Source organism: Triticum dicoccoides, chromosome 6A (genome assembly GCF_002162155.2).
Source record: "Triticum dicoccoides isolate Atlit2015 ecotype Zavitan chromosome 6A, WEW_v2.0, whole genome shotgun sequence".
NCBI classification, from domain to species: domain Eukaryota; kingdom Viridiplantae; phylum Streptophyta; class Magnoliopsida; order Poales; family Poaceae; genus Triticum; species Triticum dicoccoides.
Genome location: NC_041390.1, coordinates 71,424,197 through 71,446,978, shown reverse-complemented (window position 1 = coordinate 71,446,978; position 22,782 = coordinate 71,424,197). Strand labels below are relative to the sequence as shown.

Genomic DNA, 22,782 nt, shown 5'->3' with positions numbered 1-22,782 from the left:
GTAGTCGGGACCAGCGTCGAGGGCGTCCAGATCGAGCGGGGGTAGAGGGAGGGGCGAGGGGAGTGGGGAAAGTGGGGTGGTTAGCGGTTTAGGGTTTCAGGGGGACACGGGCCATATAGGCCAGGGAGGTGCGGAGTGGGCCGGCCTTGTTGGGCCTAAGGCCAGCTGGGCCGGGGCCCAGCGGGGGGGGGGTTCTCTTTTATTTATATTTTTGCTTTCCTTTTATGTTTTGCTTATTTTCTTTTTTTTCTTTTTTTTCTTAAAACGGTTATAGTTTTATAAAATACATAAATGGTTCCTAAATTATTATTACTATATTTACTACTGCCACATTAATTTGGCTAGCTAAATAAAATAGTTTCGTAATTATTTATTATTTAAAAGTATTTAAATAATAGTTTTTACTATTGCTTTATTATCATTTAAATATTTAAACATTTTATTAAAATGTGGTTTCTTCATTGTAATTACCTATGCAGTATTTGGCTCACTCTGAACATTTTAGTTTTAATATTTGAAAATTTTTATTGTTTGCTTAATTTTGAATTTGAATTTCAAATCGGTTTCGAACTAACGCGAGATTAGGAACAGTAACCGTGGTGACGTGGCATCATTAAGAGAGGTTTATTGTAGCTTAATTATCCGGGCGTCACACATACGTGCTTATGGAAAAGAACTTGCATGACATCTCTTGTCCTACCCTCCCGTGGCAGCGGGGTCCTTACGGAAACTAAGGGGTATTAAGGTCTCCTTTTAATAGAGAACCGGAACAAAGCATTAACACATAGTGAATACATGAACTCCTCAAACTACGGTCATCACCGGTAAATATCCTGATTATTGTCACTTCGGGGTTAACGGATCATAACACATGATAGGTGACTATAGACTTGCAAGATAGGATCAAGAACACTCATATATTGATGAAAACATAATAGGTTCAGATCTGAAATCATGGCACTCGGGCCCTAGTGACAAGCATTAAGCATAGCAAAGTCATAGCAACATCAATCTCAGAACATAGTGGACACTAGGGATCAAACCCTAACAAAACTAACTCGATTACGTGATAGATCCCATCCAACCCATCACCGTGCAGCAAGCCTATGATGGAATTACTCACGCACGGCGGTGAGCATCATGAAATTGTTGATGGAGGATGGTTGATGATGACGATGGTGACGGATTCCCCTCTCCGGAGCCCCGAACGGACTCCAGATCAGCCCTCCCGAGAGGTTTTAGGGCTTGGCAGCGGCTCCGTATCGTAAAACGCGATGATTTCTTCCCTCTGATTTTTTTCTCATCGAAACTCAATATATGAAGGTGGAGTTGGAGTCGGAGACGCAACAGGGGGTCCATGAGGTAGGGGGCGCGCCCTAGGGGGGCAGGCGTGCCCCCCACCCTCGTGGCAAGGTGGTGGGCCCCCTGGCCTTCATCTTTTGTAGGTATTTTTCTTATTTTCTAAAAAGTGTCTCTGTGAAGTTTCAGGTTATTCCAGAACGTTTGCTCCTATACATAAATAACACCATGGTAATTCTGCTGAAAACGGCGTTAGTCCGGGTTAGTTCCATTCAAATCATGCAAGTTAGAGTCCAAAACAAGGGCAAAAGTGTTTGGAAAAGTAGATACGTTGGAGACGTATCAAGGCCGGCCCTCCTAGGCATGCCCCAAGGGGAGTCCTACTCCCACCGGGAGTAGGACTCCAACCCTTCCAAGAGTAGGAGTAGGGGAGAGGGAAGGAGAAGAGAGAAGGAAGGAAAGGCCCTCCTCCTAGTCCAATTCGGACTAGAAGGAGAGGGGCGCGCAGCCTGCCCTGGTCGCCCCTCCTCTTCTCCACTAAGGCCCAATAGGCCCATTACACTCCCCGGGGGGTTCCGGTAACCCCTCGGTACTCCGGTATTTGTCTGAACTTGCCCGGAACCCTTCTGAAGTCCAAACATAGTCATCCAATATATCGATCTTTATGTCTCGACCATTTGGAGACTCCTCGTCATGTCCATGATCATATCTGAGACTCCGAACTACCTTAGGTACATCAAAACACATAAACTCATAATACCGATCGTCACCAAACGTTAAGCATGCGGACCCTACGGGTTCGAGAACTATGTAGACATGACCGAGACTCGTCTCCGGTCAATAACCAATAGCGGAACCTAGATGCTCATATTGGTTCCTACGTATTCTAAGAAGATCTTTATCGGTCAAACCGCATAACAACATACGTTGTTCCCTTTGTCATCGGTATGTTACTTGCCCGAGATTCGATCGTCGGTATCCTCATACCTAGTTCCATCTCGTTACCGGCAGGTCTCTTTACTCGTTCCGTAATGCATCATCTCGCAACTAACTCATTAGTCATAATGCTTGCAAGGCTTATAGTGATGTGCATTACCGAGAGGGCCCAGAGATACCTCTCCGACAATCGGAGTGACAAATCCTAATCTCGATCTATGCCAACTCAACAAGCACCATCGGAGACACCTGTAGAGCACCTTTATAATCACCCAGTTATGTTGTGACGTTTGGTAGCAGACAAAGTGTTCCTCCGGTACTCGGGAGTTGCGTAATCTCATAGTCATAGGAACATGTATAAGTCATGAAGAAAGCAATAGCAACAAACTAAACGATCATCGTGCTAAGCTAACGGATGGGTCAAGTCAATCACATCATTCTCTAATGATGTGATCCCGTTAATCAAATGACAACTCTTGTCTATGGTTAGGAAACATAACCATCATTGATTCAACGAGCTAGTCAAGTAGAGGCAAACTAGTGACACTCTGTTTGTCTATGTATTCACACATGTACTAAGTTTCCGGTTAATACAATTCTAGCATGAATAATAAACATTTATCATGATATAATGAAATATAAATAACAACTTTATTATTGCCTCTAGGGCATATTTCCTTCAGTGCGCCCCCCTTTCTTCTCCTCTTCCTCTCCCCTCTTTCCCCCCTCTGGAAAAGGAAAGGAAGTCCAACTAGGATTGGGAGTCCTAGTTGGACTCCCCCCTTTGGCGCGCCCCCTAGGCCGGCCGCCTCCTCCCCTCCTCCTTTATATACGGGGGCGGGGGGCACCCCAAAGGCACTCCAAGATTTGTCTTAGCCGTGTGCGGTGCCCCCCTCCACAGTTAATTACCACCTCGGTCATATTGTCGTAGTGCTTAGGCGAAGCCCTACGCAGATCACATCACCAACACCGTCGCCACGCCATCGTGCTGACGGAACTCTCCCTCGACCCTCTACTGAATCAAGAGCTCAAGGTACGTCATCGTGCTGAACGTGTGCTGAACACGAAGGTGCCGTACGTTCGGTACTTGAATCGGTTGGATCGCAAAGACGTTCGACTACATCAACCGTGTTACATAACGCTTCCCCCTTCGGTCTACGAGGGTACGTGGACACACTCTCCCGTCTCGTTGATATGCTTCTCCTAGATAGATCTTGCGTGATCATAGGAATTTTTTTGAATTACTATGTTCCCCAACAACTACACCTACCTATCATTGCTTTAAATAGTCATTCCAAGTAAATTGTCTTTGTCTGGCCCAATCTTTTGTTGTCTAGTTTTCTATTCTTCTTGTAATGGCTGAAAATAAATAAATCGATTCTATCCAAAAAACCAAAAAGGGAATCAAACAAATAAAGTTCAAAGCGCAAAGTTCTAAAGCAGCTACTACAAGAAGAATGGGGATAAACTTGTCTTTCCATTCTTCAAACTCTGAAAACAACCTCCCAAAATAAGGCTTCACAAGCTTGCCAGTTTTTACCAAAATAAGGGCATGGTAATCATTGCCTATTTATTTTACTTTTATGTTGTGTCGTCACCTTCCTAGAGCACCTACTCAGAGAGCACAATTATCATTCTTAGTTTAACATGCACATTGTCTAAGTAACATCAGGTGATGCATGAGTGCGATGCTCTATGCTACATCATAATGTCTAGTCACTGCTTGAACTTCTTCGGTCTCTTGCATTTATGTTTTCCTTCACAAAAGACTATCGGGATACCATGTTGTCATATTGCATCATGTTCATTCTTCTCATGTTGGTGTTTGATATGCTTTATATAACTTGCTAGTTGATTGAAATATTATCATGAGAGAACTTAGTTGTTAAACTTTTTTATTCATGTGATTACGCTCATAGGATAGATGTAAAGTGATCATGGACCAAATTTCTATGCATACACCAAATAAAAGTATTTGTAAATGATTTCCTTGCCGCGTCACCTTATCAACTGAGTTGCTTTAGGACAAGCAATAAGCTAAGCTTTGGGGAGCTGATACGTCTCAAGCATATCTAACTTTTGGAGCATTTTTGCTACGTTTTTGTCCTCTAACTTGCATAATTTGAATAAAAACTACTCCAGACTGACGCCGTTTCCAGCAAGTTTCCAATGGTGTTATATTTTGTTTTAAAAAGGTGTCTAATAAATTGAGAAAAACATAGGAATTTTTTCCGGGAGAAAAGAGATACAAAGCCAGAAGATGGAGCCACGGGTGCCCCGCGGCTCCAAATGGCTAGACCACATGAGAAGGGGTGGCAGGAGCCCACAAAACCTCCGCTGCACTGCCTCTCGACACCTATATTTTTCTTTCAACTGGAAAAACTTCGATATATTTTTTTCTAGAATTTTTCACGATACATAGCCGCTGCCAAAATAGTTCACCTTCTTGGAGGGCTGTCTGGAGGATGATCTGGCCTCCAGAGAGTGGGATTCTTTGTCATCATCATCACCATCATGATTCCCCCACACATGTGAGTAATTTCTTCTTAGTCGCATGGGGTGGATTGGAACTGGATGAGATCTCTTAATAGACGCGGAGTTTGATAGTGTCATCCCTATTACCCTGTATGTTCTGAGACAGATATTGCTATGACTTTGCTATACTTAATACTTGACACTAGGGCCCGAGTGGCGTGATTTCAGATCTGGACAAGACAAGGGGACTGACAACCCCCTTGCCAAGTTTGGTGCAAGCATTTGTATCGTGTTTGTGTGCAGGTGTTGTTTACATTGTTAGCGTGGTGACTCCCGCTGGTTTGATAATCTTGATTCTTAACTGAGGAAAATACTTTATACTGTTGTGCTACATCACCTTTCCTCTTCGGGGAATCCAACAACTCCTGCAGGAGTAGCATCATTCCATAATCCAACTACAATCATTACATCACTTTTGCTACTAATAAATTCTCCCGAGCAAGAATTTGCTTCCAGGTGTGGTTGAATTAATAACTCAATTTTTAAGGCTTATAAATATTGTTAGAATCCTCTTGTGTTTAATCAATAAATTTGGGTTATAGTACTTTCTTCGTAGACTATCGCGATTCCCTAAACTTGTGGGTTATCACTTCCTCCCCAAGAGCATCGATTAAATGTATGGACCGTCCTCCAAAGGGCCAAGTGAAGCTCAATGTAGATGCATGCTTCGATGTGTATTTCCTCCGTGGCTCTCTGGTCGAGGATTGTTATAGGGAATGATAAAGGTGAGATGGCTGTGGCAGGAAATAAGAAGCTTAACTCGTGCTCGGATGTTCTAACCACGAAGACTATGATGCTCTGTGTTGGCATTACGCTAGCATTATTGGCAGGATATAACTGACTAATTGTCAACTCATATAACCTAGAGGTAATCGAGATGATGAAATATGATGTTTTAAAAATAGAGCAGCAACAACGGTCTTTGCGGATTGCTAACCGATGGCATGCGAGTTTGTTATCTCATCTTTTGAACATTGCCCAAGGTAGGCTAACTGAATTGGTGAAATCAACATTCAACAAGGTCTACTTTCTGTAGTGAATGGTTTGATGAGGCCCCTTTATAAAGGTTGTAACTCTATCACTAGTTAATGAAGTGGTTTTAGTGTCGAAAAGAAAAACTCCGCACACATTGTTGTGTGTTTTTTTCAGAGTTTTTTAGGATGTGTTTTCTCTCAAATTACACTCATCATCTGAAGAGTCCACGAAAGGCCCATCTTACTTTTGTTGTTTGCTCAGCGAGTTGAGGTGGAAGAAAGCACTAACACCCATTGCACACATTTTTTTATGAGAAACTTGCACCCCTTTATTCACATATCAAGTTCATATGGGATACAAACACCATCAGGTGGATTTGACAGCCACACCAAGCATCCACACCCATCTCGGAGAGAACTCCAAGCCATCATGTGAGCTTGCATATTCTATCCTCTTCTTTCATGTCTGGAGATAGTTTCATCAAATGATTCAGAGCCAAAATTTCATGCACTATTTGACCATATGAACCTCCAATACCTTCCTGTATTGAGTTGATAGCACTCAGGCAATCACTCGCCACACATGCTCATCCTACCAGAAGATCATTTGCCAGAGATAAAGCCTCTCAATAGGCAAGTGCCCCAAGAGTCTCCGAATCCGTAATACCTTCAAAATTAATGGTCAAAGCTCCTTCAACCATACCATTGTGATTGCATGCAACGACCACAACGCCTCCTTTCTCATCATTCTTTCCCCGTTGCCACATCAACGTTAAATTTACCCATCCCGCGGGGGCCGAATCCAGACCAAAGCATGAGAAGATGCATGATCACTAGCAGCCGTAGGGATGATTGCTGATGGTTGGTTCTTTGGCTTGTCCGCCAATTGAAGATCAACGATGAAGCTCTCAACAGAACAACAGGTAGACAACAATGATTGATAGATATGCTCATATATAGCTTTCCTTCGCACATGTCTGATCGCCCATAGCGTAACAAACACCTTGATCAATAGATTATGAGGCATATTTTCTATCAACATGAATATCCAGTCCTTCGATTTTATTTCTTGTGCATGAGCCACCACCTCTGCAATGCAACCTCCTTTGAAGATAAGGCCCACACACATTTAGACATGGTACACTCAAGCATCGAATGTTTCCACTAATCCTTATGTCCACATACTACACACTCGTCATTCTCTGTCATGTTCATGTGACACAGCATGTCATCCGTGGAAATAGAATGTTTGAATGATAGCCACAAGAACACACTGCTCTTTGAAGGTACAGTAACCTGCCATATTGAGGTCCATTGTTTCCTTTTTTTCCCATTAGAGCTCGATGCTGAGCCATCAAGCCAAGATTTCCTAGTTACCTTGGTGTTGATTAACATCATGTATGTAGAGCGGACAAGAAAATTCCTTTGTTATCAAAATGCCATGACAAGAAATCCCCTTGCCTCCTTGTGCTTAGAGGGATGTTCTGATAGTCTAAATATCCATAGGAAGGAAAGCTTCCTGCAACTTTTCTATACCCCATGTCGATGTCATGGAGTTTATAAAAAACGGACAAAAACGCCGTCCGTTTGGGTCGGCCCGTTGGAGTTGCTCTTAAGGATATCTTTAACCTCTTGACGCAGGGCATTGGGACAGCCTTTACTCAAAGAAGATTGATTCTTTTTCCAGATTTATCCTCCGACCACAAACATTTCAGTACTGGTGAAAGACCTACTATTTTTTTACCGTACACACGTGTGCCCGCTCGCTGTGCCATTGCCTGCCTAGCAGCAGCAGCACCCACCCATCTCTTCTTGGCTGGGCCTGCGACGCAGCGGCCTGGCGGAAAAGCGCACCCAGCCGGGCCCCGCGCCCCGAGATTCCAAAACGGAAACGAAGGATCGACCGAGACAGCAGTTGAAAGAAGAAGTTTGGCTTTAGTACTACCCCACAAAAAAAGAAGAAAAAAAGCATCTGAAAGAAGAAAGAATCGAATCCGCACGACGCCGGCGGCGGCGATGAGGCCACCACCTCGGGGTGGGTGCGGGGAATTTTCCTCGCCTTTCCCTTCCCATCCCTTTCCGTTCAATTCCTGCCCTCCCCCCCCTTTCCCTCTCGCCCGCGCCGCTGTCTCCCTCTCCTCCGCACGCGCTCCGCCTCTCCGCCCCGCTCCTTGGGGAGGCCCAAAGGGCGTGCCCGCGGCGCTCAACTCCCACCCGCGCCAAGCGCCAGCACCTCCTTCTCCCCTGCCTGCCATTGGGAGCACCAGCGTCGGCCGGCAGCCGCCCCTGTTCCCCCCCACCAGCTGAGGGCGCGATCAGATCTTTCTAGAGGTACGTTTTTTAATGGCACGAACGGCTCCCTAGATCTTCTGGAATTCCCCTTTTTTTACTATTGCTGCCATGCCAAGATCTCGTGGGTTCTCCGTGGTTCTTTACTGACCGAACCAATCTCTGCGCCTCCTATTCTTTTTTTTCTGTCTCTCCTTCAGAGCCGGCGCCGGGATGGCCAGACTAATGGGCGGCTCTGCTGGCTTCCATGTGCAGGGGGCACACATGCAGGCGTCTCGCCCGCCCTCTCTCTCCTTCAGAACCTGCGCCCAGCTCGAGATCTCCAGGTGAAGTTGCAGCTCTCTTTCTCACAGGGTCAAGCTAAGCCTGTCACAAATGTTTGCTGTAATAATAAGTAATTCTATGGCCTGCCGTCGTCTAAATTGTAAGCATATATGACCTGGGGCCATGTCTGCCATGATCATTCAGTTTGTGAGATGTTCACCTTCATCTTTCTTTTTCGATGATTTTTTTTGTCTTCATGAGTATTTTTTAAGCCAATGTTGAATTTTCTAATGGATCCATCTAAGAAATTGAAAACGTGTTAAAACCTACCAGTTGGTTGCTATTGGTTACTTGATGAAATCGCAAGCTTTGGTGATAAATCCTGAAATGCCGGTCTTCATTGTTTAAGCTGATGACACCATGTTGGTTATGCTGCAGATTTTGCGCTATCCCTCGTTTCATGGGCGTGAAGGCTGTCAGTGCTTCCCAACAGCATATTAGGCACAGGTTCAGCTCCATCAGAGCCTCTGCCCTCCCATGCATGCAGGATGACACCACGAGGTACTTTGATTTCGTGGTCATCGGCAGTGGTGTCGCTGGCCTAAGGTATGCCCTAGAAGTCTCGAAGCACGGCTCTGTTGCTATCATCACCAAAGCAGAGCCTCATGAGAGCAACACCAACTACGCGCAAGGCGGCGTCAGTGCCGTTCTGTGCCCCAAGGATTCTGTAGAAAGCCATATGCAAGACACAATTGTTGCAGGGGCTTATCTCTGCGACGAGGAGACCGTCAGGGTGAGTTTAGCCTCCGTGTCACAAGCGCTGTGGTTGCTTCTAGTGGATCCTTGCCTGTTATTGGTTCATAACTCTTGGTTGCTAACACCTGTCTTGTCTTTCAGATAGTATGCACAGAAGGTCCTGAGCGTGTCAAGGAGCTAATAGCCATGGGTGCTTCATTTGATCATGGTGAAGATGGCAGGCTCCACCTTGCAAGGGAAGGTGGACATTCTCACAACAGAATCGTCCATTCTGCCGATATGACTGGAAAAGAGATTGAAAGAGCGCTGCTTCAAGCGGTTGAAAATGATGAGAACATATCTGTGTTCGGCCACCACTTCGCCATTGATCTGTTGACCTGTCAGGTTGGTGTTTGTGGTTCGTATGCCAATCATTTGCTGATTCGATGTGTTGCCTCTTTTCGCATTTTCAAACCTTGTGTACTCTAAAGTTCTGTACAAGTCCTAAAGTTGACTGGATGCCAATTTTTGGGGATTGGTCATTTACCATTTATGGCTGAATAGCCATTCCCACCTTTTCCTCCTAGTGACTTAACAAGCAACAAAATCATGGAATGAAATAGTTAGTAGCTAAAAGAAGACTGAAGAGTCTTGTCGTTAAACTGTTCTATTTACAGGAAACAGACTAGAAAGTGATAAGGCACCAATGATAGGTGTCTTGATGTTGTCGGCTTCCAAATGTTTGTTGATAGTGACCTCTTAAAAATGCAACCTTTAAATGTTTCACCTAATTAGTGCTAAATTTGCAGGTCACTTTTTTCTATTTTTACACGTGCTGGACTTTTGATTGACAAGCTGGACCTAATTTTTGCTATTATGTCCACTTTTGATTCCTTTGGTTTCAAACACATCCAACTTCATGGATTTTGTTACTCGAGTTACCCCAGGAGCCAAATAACAATTCATGTTCCATAAATGTGTGTGCTATACGTACCATGCCCAACTCGCACCTCCTATTAGAGTTTCCACACAAAGCACAGTGATTAAAATGGAGTGTTTTACTGCAGAATAATGGTGAAATCTTTTGTTACGGAGTGGATTCATTGGACACCAAAGCTCAAAAGGTACATCAATTGTAATTCTTACATCCAACCTAGTATCTTTGTCTTCTACTCTTATATTGTTTATCATTTTCAATTTACTCACTTTTTCTACCAAAGATTACTTCCATTTATATCACTTGGGTCTTATCATCTTTCTTTGTATCCAGGTAGTCCGTTTCATCTCAAAAGTAACATTGCTTGCGTCCGGAGGAGCTGGCCATATATATCCCACAACAACCAATCCACCGGTATTTCAAGCACCCAGTCTCCGTTATCTTTTAATATGTTGGATTCTTTTATGCGTGTTTGTTTATCTTTTGTCTCATATTACACCATATGTTTCGAATGCCATATTAAAAGATAATTGTGACATGTCCTCTGATTTATCTTTCATATGAAATAGGTTGTCAAATGCTCATAACTCTCCTAATACTCATTAAATCTCAATGTTTCAGGTGGCTACTGGGGATGGAATCGCAATGTGCCATCGCGCTCAGGCTGTGATATCCAATATGGAGTGAGTTTTCCTTTACTCTAAGATATATTTAATCCCTTGTTCACTGAAGTACTCACTCATGCTTCCCTGATTAATGTTGAACCAGTAGCAACATGTTGATCTCAGTTCCTTTAATTTTCCTTACTCAGTTTTGCAACTTTTGCTTGTATCCGAAATTCTGGAGTTGCATACTAAAACATCATTATTTCGCAATGACAGGTTTGTGCAATTCCATCCAACTGCACTATCAGACGAAGGCCTTCCAATAAAGCCAGCTAAAATAAGAGATAATGCATTTCTTGTAACAGAAGCAGTCAGAGGAGATGGAGGAATTCTTTACAACCAATCCATGGAGAGATTTATGCCTTTATACGACGACCGTGCCGAGTTGGCACCGAGGGATGTGGTTGCAAGAAGCATAGATGATCAACTGAAGAAACGTGGAGAGAAGTATGTTCTCTTGGACATCAGCCACAAGCCAAGGGAGAAAATTCTTGCTCATTTTCCGAACATTGCAGCTGAATGCCTGCGGCACGGTCTGGACATCACACAGCAGCCCATACCTGTCGTCCCTGCAGCTCATTACATGTGCGGTGGTGTTCGGGCTGGGTTGCAAGGGGAGACGAGTGTGAAAGGCTTGTATGTCGCTGGTGAGGTTGCTTGCACTGGATTGCACGGTGCTAATCGTCTTGCAAGCAACTCATTGCTGGAAGCGTTGGTATTTGCTCAGAGAGCCGTGCAGCCCTCTATCGACCACATGGTGGATGCGGATGCTGACCCTTGTCTCGCGGAGAAATGGGCACGCCCTGTGCTCTCTGTCTCCATTAAGGACAGTGCACTGTCTGACATCATTGAGAGGACAAAGAAGACCAGGATGGAGCTGCAATCCATAATGTGGGAGTACGTTGGTATAGTGCGGTCGACGAACCGGCTGAAGAATGCAGAATGGAAGATTGGTGATCTAGAGTCAGAGTGGGAGGAATTCTTATTCAGGAGGGGCTGGAAGCCTGCCTCAGTGGGGATCGAGGCCTGCGAAATGAGGAACCTCTTCTGCTGCGCAAAGCTGGTTGTGAAGAGCGCGCTTGCGAGGCGGGAGAGTCGTGGCCTGCACTTCACTGAGGACTTCCCTTACCTGGAGGAGAGCAAGAGGAAGCCTACAGTGATCTTCCCTACTGCTATCCAAGAGCTAACATGGAGTTCAAAGCCATTGCAGAGGCAGCTGCAGTGCAAATAGTTGCCACGCCCATATCATGGAGTTTTGGGGCATGAAGATTCATTAATTTATTAAAATTACTGAATTAGGCTGAAGTAGCCTTTTAATCTTGCAGTATACTAATCCAGCAAAGCTGGAGTTGTAATTGATTTTTCAGTTATAATTAGTCTGAAGTAGCCTGTTGTATCAATGTACTTGCTTATTTTAGCATTCACATCAGCTTCAGTGTTGTAACTTGTCAGGTGTGGCTGGAATCATGTTCTGATATTTCAGATGTATAGGACAGCAGATGATTTGTACTTTATTCCTATGCTCATTTAATAATATACTCTCTAAATATAAGCAACTAATATGTATATAGACGTATTCAAACTTCATACTAGTTGCTAATATGTCTATAAGCAACTAATATGTATATAGACGTATTCAAACTTGATACTGGTTGCTAATATGTATATAGACGTATAAGCAGCTAATATGTATATAGACGCTCATTTAATAATACTTCCATTCAAACTTGATACTGGCTGCTAATATGTATATAGACGTGTTTTAGAGTGTAGATTCACTCATTTTGCTTTGTATGTAGTCTGTATTGGAATCTTTAAAAAGGCTTATATTTAGGAACGGGGGGAGTATAAAACTATTTGAATATCAATACAGACATAAGCGCTCGTATACACGCGCATACACTCACCCCTATGAATGCACACACGCACACCCTACCCCTATGAGCACCTCCGAGAGATTGAACTGGCGTATCATCTTGAGATTTACGAAGTCATCGTAGGCGCCTCCTCGTCGACGGGATCGTCTCCTCCCACAGAAAGCGCATCACCGAAAATCCTGAAATAAATTGAGCATCAGTACAGACATAAGCGCTCGTATAAACGCGCATACACTCACCCCTATGAATGCACACACGCACACCTTACCCCTACGAGCACCTCCGAGAGACTGGGCTGGCACATCATCTTGAGATTTACGAAGTTACTGTAGGCGCCTCGTTATCGACGGGAACATCTCCTCTCACTGAAAGCGCATCACCGGAAATCCTGAAATAAATTCAGGAATAATGCGAGCACCAGGATTCATTAATTTATTAAAATTACTGAATTAGGCTGAAGTAGCCTTTTAATCTTGCAGTATACTAATCCAGCAAAGCTGGAGTTGTAATTGATTCTTCATTTATAATTAGTCTGAAGTATCCTGTTGTATCAATGTACTTGCTTATTTTACCATTCCCATCAACTTCAGGTGTTGTAACTTGTCAGGTGTGGCTGGAATCATGTTCTGATATTTCAGATGTATAGGACTGCAGATGATTTGTAATTTATTCCTACGCCCATTTAATAATATACTCCCTAAATATAAGCAGCTAATATGTATATAGACGTATTCAAACTTGATACTGGTTGCTAATATGTCTATAAGCAGCTAATATGTATATAGACGTATTCAAACTTGATACTGGTTGCTAATATGTATATAAACGTATAAGCAGCTAATATGTATATAGACGTATTCAAACTTGATACTTGTTGCTAATATGTATATAGACGTATAAGTAGCTAATATGTATATAGACGCCCATTTAATAATACTCCCATTCAAACTTGATACTGGCTGCTAATATGTATATAGACGTATTTTAGAGTATATATTCACTCATTTTGCTCTGTATGTAGTCTGTACTGAAATCTTTAAAAAAGCTTATATTTAAGAACGGGGGGAGTATAAAATATTTGAGCATCAGTATAGACATAAGCGCTCGTATACACGTGCATACACTCACCCCTATGAACGCACACACGCACACCCTACCCCTATAACCACCTCCGAGAGACTGAACTGACATATCATCTTGAGATTTACGAAGTCACGTAGGCGCCTCGTCATCGACGCAAACGTCTCCTCCCACTGAAAGTGCATCATCGGAAATCCTGAAATAAATTGAGCATCAGTACAGACATAAGCGCTCGTATGCACGCGCATACACTCACCCCTATGAACGGACACACGCACACCCTACCCCTATGAGCACCTCCGAGAGACTGAGCTGGCATATCATCTTGAGATTTACGAAGTCACCGTAGGTGCCTCGTCGTCGACGGGAACGTCTCCTTTCACTGAAAGCGCATCACGGAAATCCTGAAATAAATTCAGAAATAATGCGAGTACCAAGATTCATTAATTTATTAAAATTACTGAATTAGGCTGAAGTATCCTTTTAATCTTGCAGTACACTAATCCAGCAAAACTGGAGTTGTAATTGATTCTTCAGTTATAATTAGTCTGAAGTAGCCTGTTGTATCAATGTACTTGCTTATTTTAGCATTCACATCAGCTTCAGGTGTTGTAACTTGTCAGGTGTGGCTGGGATCATGTTCTGATATTTCAGATGTATAGGACTGCAGATGATTTGTACTTTATTCCTACGCCCATTTAATAATATACTCCCTAAATATAAGCAGCTAATATGTATATAGACGTATTCAAACTTGATATTGATTGCTAATATGTTTATAAGCAGCTAATATGTATATAAACGTATTCAAACTTGATACTGGTTGCTAATATGTATATAGACGTATAAGCAGCTAATATGTATATAGACGCCTATTTAATAATACTCCCATTCAAACTTGATACTGGCTACTAATATGTATATATACGTATTTTAGAGTCTATATTCACTCATTTTGCTCTGTATGTAGTCTGTATTGAAATTTTTAAAAAGGCTTATATTTAAGAACGGGGGGAGTATAAAACTATTTGAGCATCAGTACAGACATAAGCGCTCGTATACACGCGCATACACTCACCCCTATGAATGCACACACGCACACCCTACCCCTATGAGCATCTCCGAGAGATTAAACTGGCATATCATCTTGAGATTTACGAAGTCACGTAGGCGTCTCGTCGTCGATGGAAACGTCTCCTCCCACTGAAAGTGCATCACCGAAAATCCTGAAATAAATTGAGCATCAGTACAGACATAAGCGCTCGTATGCACGCGCATACACTCACCCATATGAACGCACACACACACACCCTACCCCTATGAGCACCTCTGAGAGACTGAGCTGACATATCATCTTGAGATTTACGAAGTCATCGTAGGCGCCTCGTCGTCGACGGGAACGTCTCCTCCCACTGAAAGCGCATCACCGGAAATCTTGAAATAAATTCAGCAATAATGCGAGCACCAGGATTCATTAATTTATTAAAATTACTGAATTAGACTGAAGTAGCCTTTTAATCTTGCAGTATACTAATCCAGCAAAGCTGGAGTTGTAATTGATTCTTCATTTATAATTAGTCTGAAGTAGCATGTTGTATCAATGTACTTGTTTATTTTACCATTCACATCAGCTTCAGGTGTTGTAACTTGTCAGGTGTGACTGGGATCATGTTCTGATATTTCAGATGTATAGAACTGAAGATAATTTGTACTTTATTCCTACGCCCATTTAATAATATACTCCCTAAATATAAGCAGCTAATATGTATATATACGTATTCAAACTTGATACTGTTTGCTAATATGTCTATAAACAGTTAATATGTATATAGACGTATTCAAACTTGATACTGGTTGCTAATATGTCTATAAACAGCTAATATATATATAGACGTATTCAAACTTGATACTGGTTGTTAATATGTATATAGACGTATAAGCAGCTAATATGTATATAGACGCCCATTTAATAATACTCCCATTCAAACTTGATACTGGCTGCTAATATGTATATAAACGTATTTTAAAGTGTAGATTCACTCATTTTTAAAAAGGCTTATATTTAAGAACGGGGGGAGTATAAAACTATTTGAGCATCAGTACAGACATAAGCGCTCGTATACACGCGCATACACTCACCCCTATGAACGCACACACGCACACCCTACCCCTATGAACACCTCCGAGAGACTGAACTGTCATATCATCTTGAGATTTACGAAGTCACGTAGGCGCCTCGTCGTCGACGGAAACGTCTCCTCCCACTGAAACCGCATCACCTAAAATCCTGAAATAAATTGAGCATCAGTACAGACATAAGCGCTCGTATGCACGTGCATACACTCACCCCTATAAACGCACACACGCACACCCTACCTACGAGCACCTCCGAGAGACTGAGCTGGCATATCATCTTGAGATTTACGAAGTCACCGTAGGCGCCTCGTCGTCGATGGGAACGTCTCCTCCCACTGAAAGCGCATCACCAGAAATCTTGAAATAAAATCAGGAATAATGCGAGCACCAGGATTCATTAATTTATTAAAATACTGAATTAGACTGAAGTAGCCTTTTAATCTTGCAGTATACTAATCCAGCAAAGCTGGAGTTGTAATTGATTCTTCATTTATAATTAGTCTGAAGTAGCATGTTGTATCAATGTACTTGCTTATTTTACCATTCACATCAGCTTCAGGTGTTGTAACTTGTCAGGTGTGGCTGGGATCATGTTCTGATATTTCAGATGTATAGAACTGCAGATGATTTGTACTTTATTCCTACGCCCATTTAATAATATAATCCCTAAATGTAAGCAGCTAATATGTATATAGACGTATTCAAACTTGATACTGGTTGCTAATATGTCTATAAACAGCTAATATATATATATATAGACGTATTCAAACTTGATACTGGTTGCTAATATATATATAGACGTATAAATAGCTAATATGTATATAGACGCCTATTTAATAATACTCCCATTCAAACTTGATACTGACTGCTAATATATATATATAGACGTATTTTAGAGTGTAGATTCACTCATTTTGCTTTGTATGTAGTCTGTATTGGAATTTTTAAAAAGGCTTATATTTAGGAACGGGGGAGTATAAAACTATTTGAGCATCAGTACAGACATAAGCGTTCGTATACACGCGCATACACTCACCCCTATGAACGCACACACGCACATCCTACCCCTATGAGCACCTTCAAGAGACTGAGCCGACATATCATCTTGAGATTTACGAAGTCACTATAGGCGCCTCGTCGTCAACGGGAACGTCTCCTCCCACTGAAAGCGCATCACCGGAAATGCGGAAATAAATTCAGGAATAATGCGAGCATCAGGATTTGAACCCTGATGGGTTGGGGATACCACTGTCCACCTAACCATCTCAAGCACAGGTTGGTTCGCGAGTATAAAACTATTGAAGTTGTTTAAGACCGTGTTTATCCAAAACATAGTACACTCTTGAACGACTAGGAGTACTTCAATAATATATCATTACTGGAATATGCTAGCACCTGCTGATGATGACAGATGAAATCAAGAATATGCTAGCACCTGCAATACAAATAAAATAAATAATTCAGCATTGATACCTCCTTGCAGAGATTGAAGAACTTGACAAGTCATGCGATGTGATGTCGGGAAAGCAAGGTTATTTTATGCAAACAGAAAAGAAAACTCTGAAAAGCTTATGACATTTTAGGAACAGTCTGTATTAAACAACCACACTTGAAAGCCCTGAAAACCTATTTAAGCATCGTGAAAGAAAACAAGTGATAAAGGATGTCCATTCATATAGCTGGCATAAGGAATAAATATAGAACTTAAAAAAAACTCCAGGATAAAATGGCATATCCCTTCTAATTTTTGTCCTCTTCTTTGCTTTGTTGCTACAAGTACCCATCCATTGACTGGTCATTTGCCTGATTATTGGCACATCGACTGGTCATGTTGTCCTCAGTGCTCAGAGCCAGTCAGGTTTTTAACAGCGAATGCAAAACACATGCGGGAAGTATGCCAAACTTGAACTGAAATGATACATACAGGCATAAGCACTAATACGATATCATCATCATAGCCAGGTGCTACCAGGAAGCACTCAGCTAATAATATCTTCATAGTAACAATTTGGCGCAATACTAAAGCTTCATGCTCAATGGTCAATTGTAGTGTTTGGACTTCAGAAATCATTTAGGGCAGGAAAGTGAAATTGTTCTGTTCTCTTTCCCTTCGAAAGAATGACCATGAGAGAATAACCATGGTAAGTAACGAGTATTTAGCACCAAGTACTCTAAATGTGTCTTTTATCTTGACAACTAAGCAATATCCATCGATCATTTAAGTAAATGTAACAACATCAGGCCTCACCAGTACTTGTGACCATGTCAAAGATATTGTGTTATTTAATTACCCTTCTGCGGCCTATGACGAATATCCTTGTTCTTCATTTCAGTAATCAATTCCTTTGCTTTCATGGAGTCACCGTGATTCAAATAACCCTCAATCATGCACATGTAAACAGTTGTATCACGTGGTACTCCCATATCGATCATCTCATTGAATTTTCCGTGTTCAATAATTACCCTTCTGCGGCCTATTTGGAATATCCTTGTTCTTCATTTTGGTAATAAAATCCTTGGCATTCATTGAATCACCATTTTTAAAATAACCCTCAACTATGCACATGTAAACTTCTGTGTCAACTGGTACTCCCATATCAATCATCTCACGGAATTTTTCCATCGCATCATCCATCCTGCCCATCTTGCAAAATGCAGATATCACAGTTAAATAAGTGAATTCATTAGGCTTCACCCCCTGCTTCAACATATCTTCGAAGAAAAGCAGGGCCACATCCATCATTCCATGCTTAGCATATGCATTAATCAGTATGTTGAAACAATGGAGGTTGGGTACAACTCCATCTCTTGGCATTCGCTCACAGACATCAATCATATCAATGAGGGATCCTTCTTTAGCGTACCCATGGAGCAAAATAGAGTATGAGATGACATCAGGTTTTTGTCCGTTCATGGCCATAGAATAAAATATTTTCTCAGCTTATTTGGTTTTTCCATGCTTGCAAAGGCAGGTCATGAGTGAGTTGTAGGTAACAACGCTTGGCTTAACACCTTGGCTTCTCATCACTTTCAACAACCTAGCGACTTATTTCAACTGTCCCAAAGTTGAATATCCTTGGATCAAGCTATTATATGTCACAACATCTGGTTGGGCACCATTATGAACCATTGATCGAAGAACCACCTCTGCCTTGTCCATTTCTCTTGCTTTGCATAGCGCATTGATAATGGAGCTATATGTCACCTCAGTAGGCACAATCCCCTGTCGTATCATTTCTTGGAATAGATTGCATGCTTTGCTTACTTCACCCTCCTTAAAGAAGCCATCAATTACCATGTTGTATGACATCACGTCGGGGGAGTGGTCAGCGCCTTTTTTGGCCATCATCTGGAGCAGATCAAGCGCAAGCTGGATCCTCCCATTGTCGCAGAAGCTCTTGAGAATCACTGAGTAGGAGATGACATTAGGCAGGTCGTCGGGCATCTTATGGAGCAGCACGTTCAGAGCCTCCTCTGTGCGCTTCATGTCACAGAGGCACTTGAACAAGCTGCTGTAGGTAATGATGTTTGTCGGGATGCCTGTCTTGAGGAGGCGGCCGAAGAAGGCAATCCCTAGGTCTGGGCGGCATGCTCGGTGGCAACACTCCATTAGTATGATGTAGGTGTAAATGGTGGGTGTTGTTGCCTGGCGACGGCCTGCTCGGGCCATGAGGTTGAAGAGATCAATGGCGAGGGCAGGGCTATCGGTGCACACAGGTGAGGGCGGCGCACGCGCAAGTGCAGCAAATAAGCCGCTGAGTGCACGAGCTGATACTGGGACAGGTTGGCGCAGCATTTCGTCGAACAGTTGGTGCGCGAGCTCTGGCCTGAGCATTCTGAAGCCCAGATGGTCGTGGAGTTCGTCCAGCAGCTCGTGGGCGCGTGAGGAAACGGAGCTAGAGAAAGAGCGGACCTAAAATCGTGACATTGTCGCAGTCTAATTTCTGCAGCAGCGGTGAATGCTGGCGGCAACGACCAAGCCCTAGTTGGAGGAGGGCGGACGGAGGAGACACTGGACAGAGTGGTCTCGCTCGCTTCTTCCTACAACCACGGTGAGTGCGAGCGCGCGCCGGTGACGACCAACCGCCGGCGCGTCCAGCGGCGGGAGGACGATGGACGGAGGAGTGGGATTGGGGAATTTTAGGTTCGATGTGGAAGTGGGAGGTGTTCGTTACAAGCAGTGAAGCAGACGTGCGAAGTCGATGTGTTGCTTGGATGCGGCTACATGTAATCTTTCTTTTCTTTTTCTTTTCAAATCAACGGCCTTTCATTTAAGTTAATCCGGGAAATTAGGAATACAATTTACCCATAAACATCTCCTCCTCTACTAGCCAATATAATTAAGGGCAAAGTTTGGTTGCTGGGATACAAACTTTCAAGAGGGGATGTATTTGGCGAGTGGGCACTGGTTCACAGATTAACATTTGGGATGATCCATGGCTGCCATCAAGTCCAACAAGGAAGATTATCACCCCTAGAGGTGGAATCATGTTGTCAAAACTGCAAGAGATAATTGACCCTCATACGGGTCAGTGGGACGAGGCACTAATTCAGAGCGTGTTCTCACCAGTAGATGTACGCAGAATACTACAAATTCCACTACATGTTGAAGCACTAGAAGATTTTGTGGCATGGCACTATACAAAGTGTGGAACCTTCTCAGTACGCTCGGCATATCACTTAGAATTTGATCACCAGTTTGGTCGCCAGTATGCAAATTCGAACAGTCCGGGAAGTGCTCAACTTAGCGGGGTTTGGAAGGAACCATGGCATCTTCGTTTACCGGGAAAGATCAAGCACTTTGGTTGGAAAGTACTTAAGGGAGTACTTCCATGCTACAGTGTACTCGCGGGCAGACACATACCCTTGATCCCACAATGCCCGATATGCAAAGTTGGTTTGGAAGACATTCAACATTGTCTGTTCACATGTGATAGAGCAACGCAAGTGTGGTCATCACTAGGGTTAACTGAGGAGATCGATAGAGCAGTTGTGCAGGACCGATCCGGGTCTATCACTTTGGACATTCTGATCCACCTGCATATGACTACACATGATATTCCCACTGCCGAGCTCATCCTGGTGGCCATGTGGTTTATATGGTGGCAAAGGAGGCAAATTGCGAAGGGGGAGACTGTCCCAACTCCAGAGCAATCAGCAATCTCAATTCAGGTACTTGCTACCAATTTTGTCTGTGTAAATACTCCAAACCAGCCCATCCGCAAGAATGATCAAGTGTGGAAGAAACCAAGTAGGGGAGTTCCTGTGGTGGCAGAGTGCTCCCTCTTGGCAATGGAGTTTGCACGTATTAGCTATGAGTTCTGTAGCAGAGAGGCAAATATGCTAGCGGATGGATTAGCAAAGCATTGTTTTAGCAATAGTACTTCTGAGTTTTGGGAGACTTTCGTCCCTGATTTTATTCTTCACAACTATGTAAATGACCTTGCTATTATCTGAGGAATAAAGTTATTACGATCAAAAAAAATTAAGGGCAAAAATTTGAAAAAAAAGCCACTGATTTCTTCTGTCTTGTAGAACTAGAGGATGCCCCGCGCATTGCTGCGAAACCATTGTGATACTATGATGTCATATAGAAAATCGAAAAGAAGAAAATAAGGTAGTGCATAAACTCAGTGTACCATATACTGTAGCAAGTGTTCACAAAAAGATTGGCTGACGCCGGACATATCATCAAATATTGTTTCTAAGAACACAATACATGTTTCTCGCAAAAAAAAAGAACACAATACATGTGCAAGAATGAACTCCACCGCCAAGGACTGGAACGTGGCACTATCTATCAGACATGTGCATGAACACTAAATGTTGCTCTACGTAAATCTGAAGGTCAGATTTTTGAATGGAGAAAGTGAACCAATGAAAGCTATTAAATGACTAAATATGTGAAGGAGAACATAATTGACAGCCATAGTCTATGACCAGCAACGTCAAGCCACGAATTTCAATTGCCTTTTAAAACTAACAACACATAAAACACAAATGATTGTGTATATCCATTGCTGGAGTGAATTCCCTTTGATCTCACATAATAGCTAAGCTCCCACATAAATCATAGTCAGAAAAATAGTGTGCATGTACTCAACAAATAATCATCTAAATGACATTATCATGATCTACTAAAGAATGTGATGATGAAATTGCGTGTGTGCTAGCGTGCATGCATAACAGTTCACAGAAGAAATGCATTGGATACTCACATGGATGTAGGCATGCTTACATGTGCTAGCCGTAGTAAATTGCTGCTTCTAATAAGGTGAGCGAGCATGGTGGAAGGGTGTGTGGCATGTAGAATGATCGATATACAACCAAATTATTGTGCAGCAAGTGAATGGGGCTGTAACCACCTCACTAGTGATTTGTATGTGCATAATTCCGGTACATCCACCCTGTGCAGAGTAGAAGAAAAAGGGGGAAAAGTAGTTGAATCACATATATGCCAAACTAAAATAATCCAAGCCTTTCTTTAAACTTAAGTGGCGATCATGACTTGCATATATAAAAATGACAGTAAGTTGTAGTCCTGAGTATTAGATGATTTGTTTGAACCAATGGATTGCATCGAATGGAGGGAACAATATGCCATTGCTGTCCTATACATACTGAAAGAAATATAAGGCCCATGTCATGTGTTAATCCAATTCAAACAATAAATTTTAGAGATGGGAAGCCTGATTATGAAAGTGGGCAAGAAGAGACCTATGCAGGAGGAAACCACAAATATCCCTCGCCGTCTGCAGAAAATTGTTGCGCAGCTTGCGGTTGAATCTGACAAAAAAACAGATAAAGCATTTGATTAGATGAAGTAGTGAAGGCTGAAGACGAACTGAACTCACCAAACGTCAGGAAGTTGCGGCGGATGATGACAATCGAGCCTAGTAATTAAAGGCGCAGTTGGCGGTTCAGTTGCGGAGTTGCCGTCCATTCCTTTTACCTCTGCAAGTAGCAATGCTTGATATACATGACCATATATTGATACAGTATATAACAAACAATAAAGCATGCCTTCACCTACTTGTAGCTTCCACCGTTGTAGG

The 22,782-nt window shown here is 42.7% G+C and overlaps 1 protein-coding gene and 1 pseudogene across 2 annotated transcripts; one reads left to right on the top strand and one right to left on the bottom strand.

Annotated features, from left to right (window-relative positions):
• The first annotated feature begins 7,752 nt into the window (after positions 1–7,752).
• On the top strand, positions 7,753–13,031 carry LOC119315038 (L-aspartate oxidase, chloroplastic). 2 transcript variants are annotated; one of them, XM_037589704.1, is made up of 9 exons: positions 7,753–8,075; positions 8,234–8,359; positions 8,736–9,090; positions 9,195–9,437; positions 10,100–10,156; positions 10,303–10,383; positions 10,591–10,652; positions 10,851–11,901; positions 12,933–13,031. In XM_037589704.1, exons 2-8 carry the CDS (start codon positions 8,247–8,249, stop codon positions 11,863–11,865), a joined length of 1,926 nt encoding a protein of 641 aa, XP_037445601.1. In that variant the 5' UTR covers positions 7,753–8,075; positions 8,234–8,246; the 3' UTR covers positions 11,866–11,901; positions 12,933–13,031. The 2 variants fall into 2 exon arrangements, with proteins under 2 accessions (XP_037445601.1, XP_037445600.1); XM_037589703.1 differs by lacking the exon at positions 12,933–13,031 and having other exon boundaries at positions 7,755–8,075; positions 10,851–12,168.
• Positions 13,032–18,179: 5,148 nt separating this feature from the next.
• LOC119315659 overlaps positions 18,180–22,782 on the bottom strand; it is a 6,198-nt pseudogene continuing 1,595 nt past the window's right edge.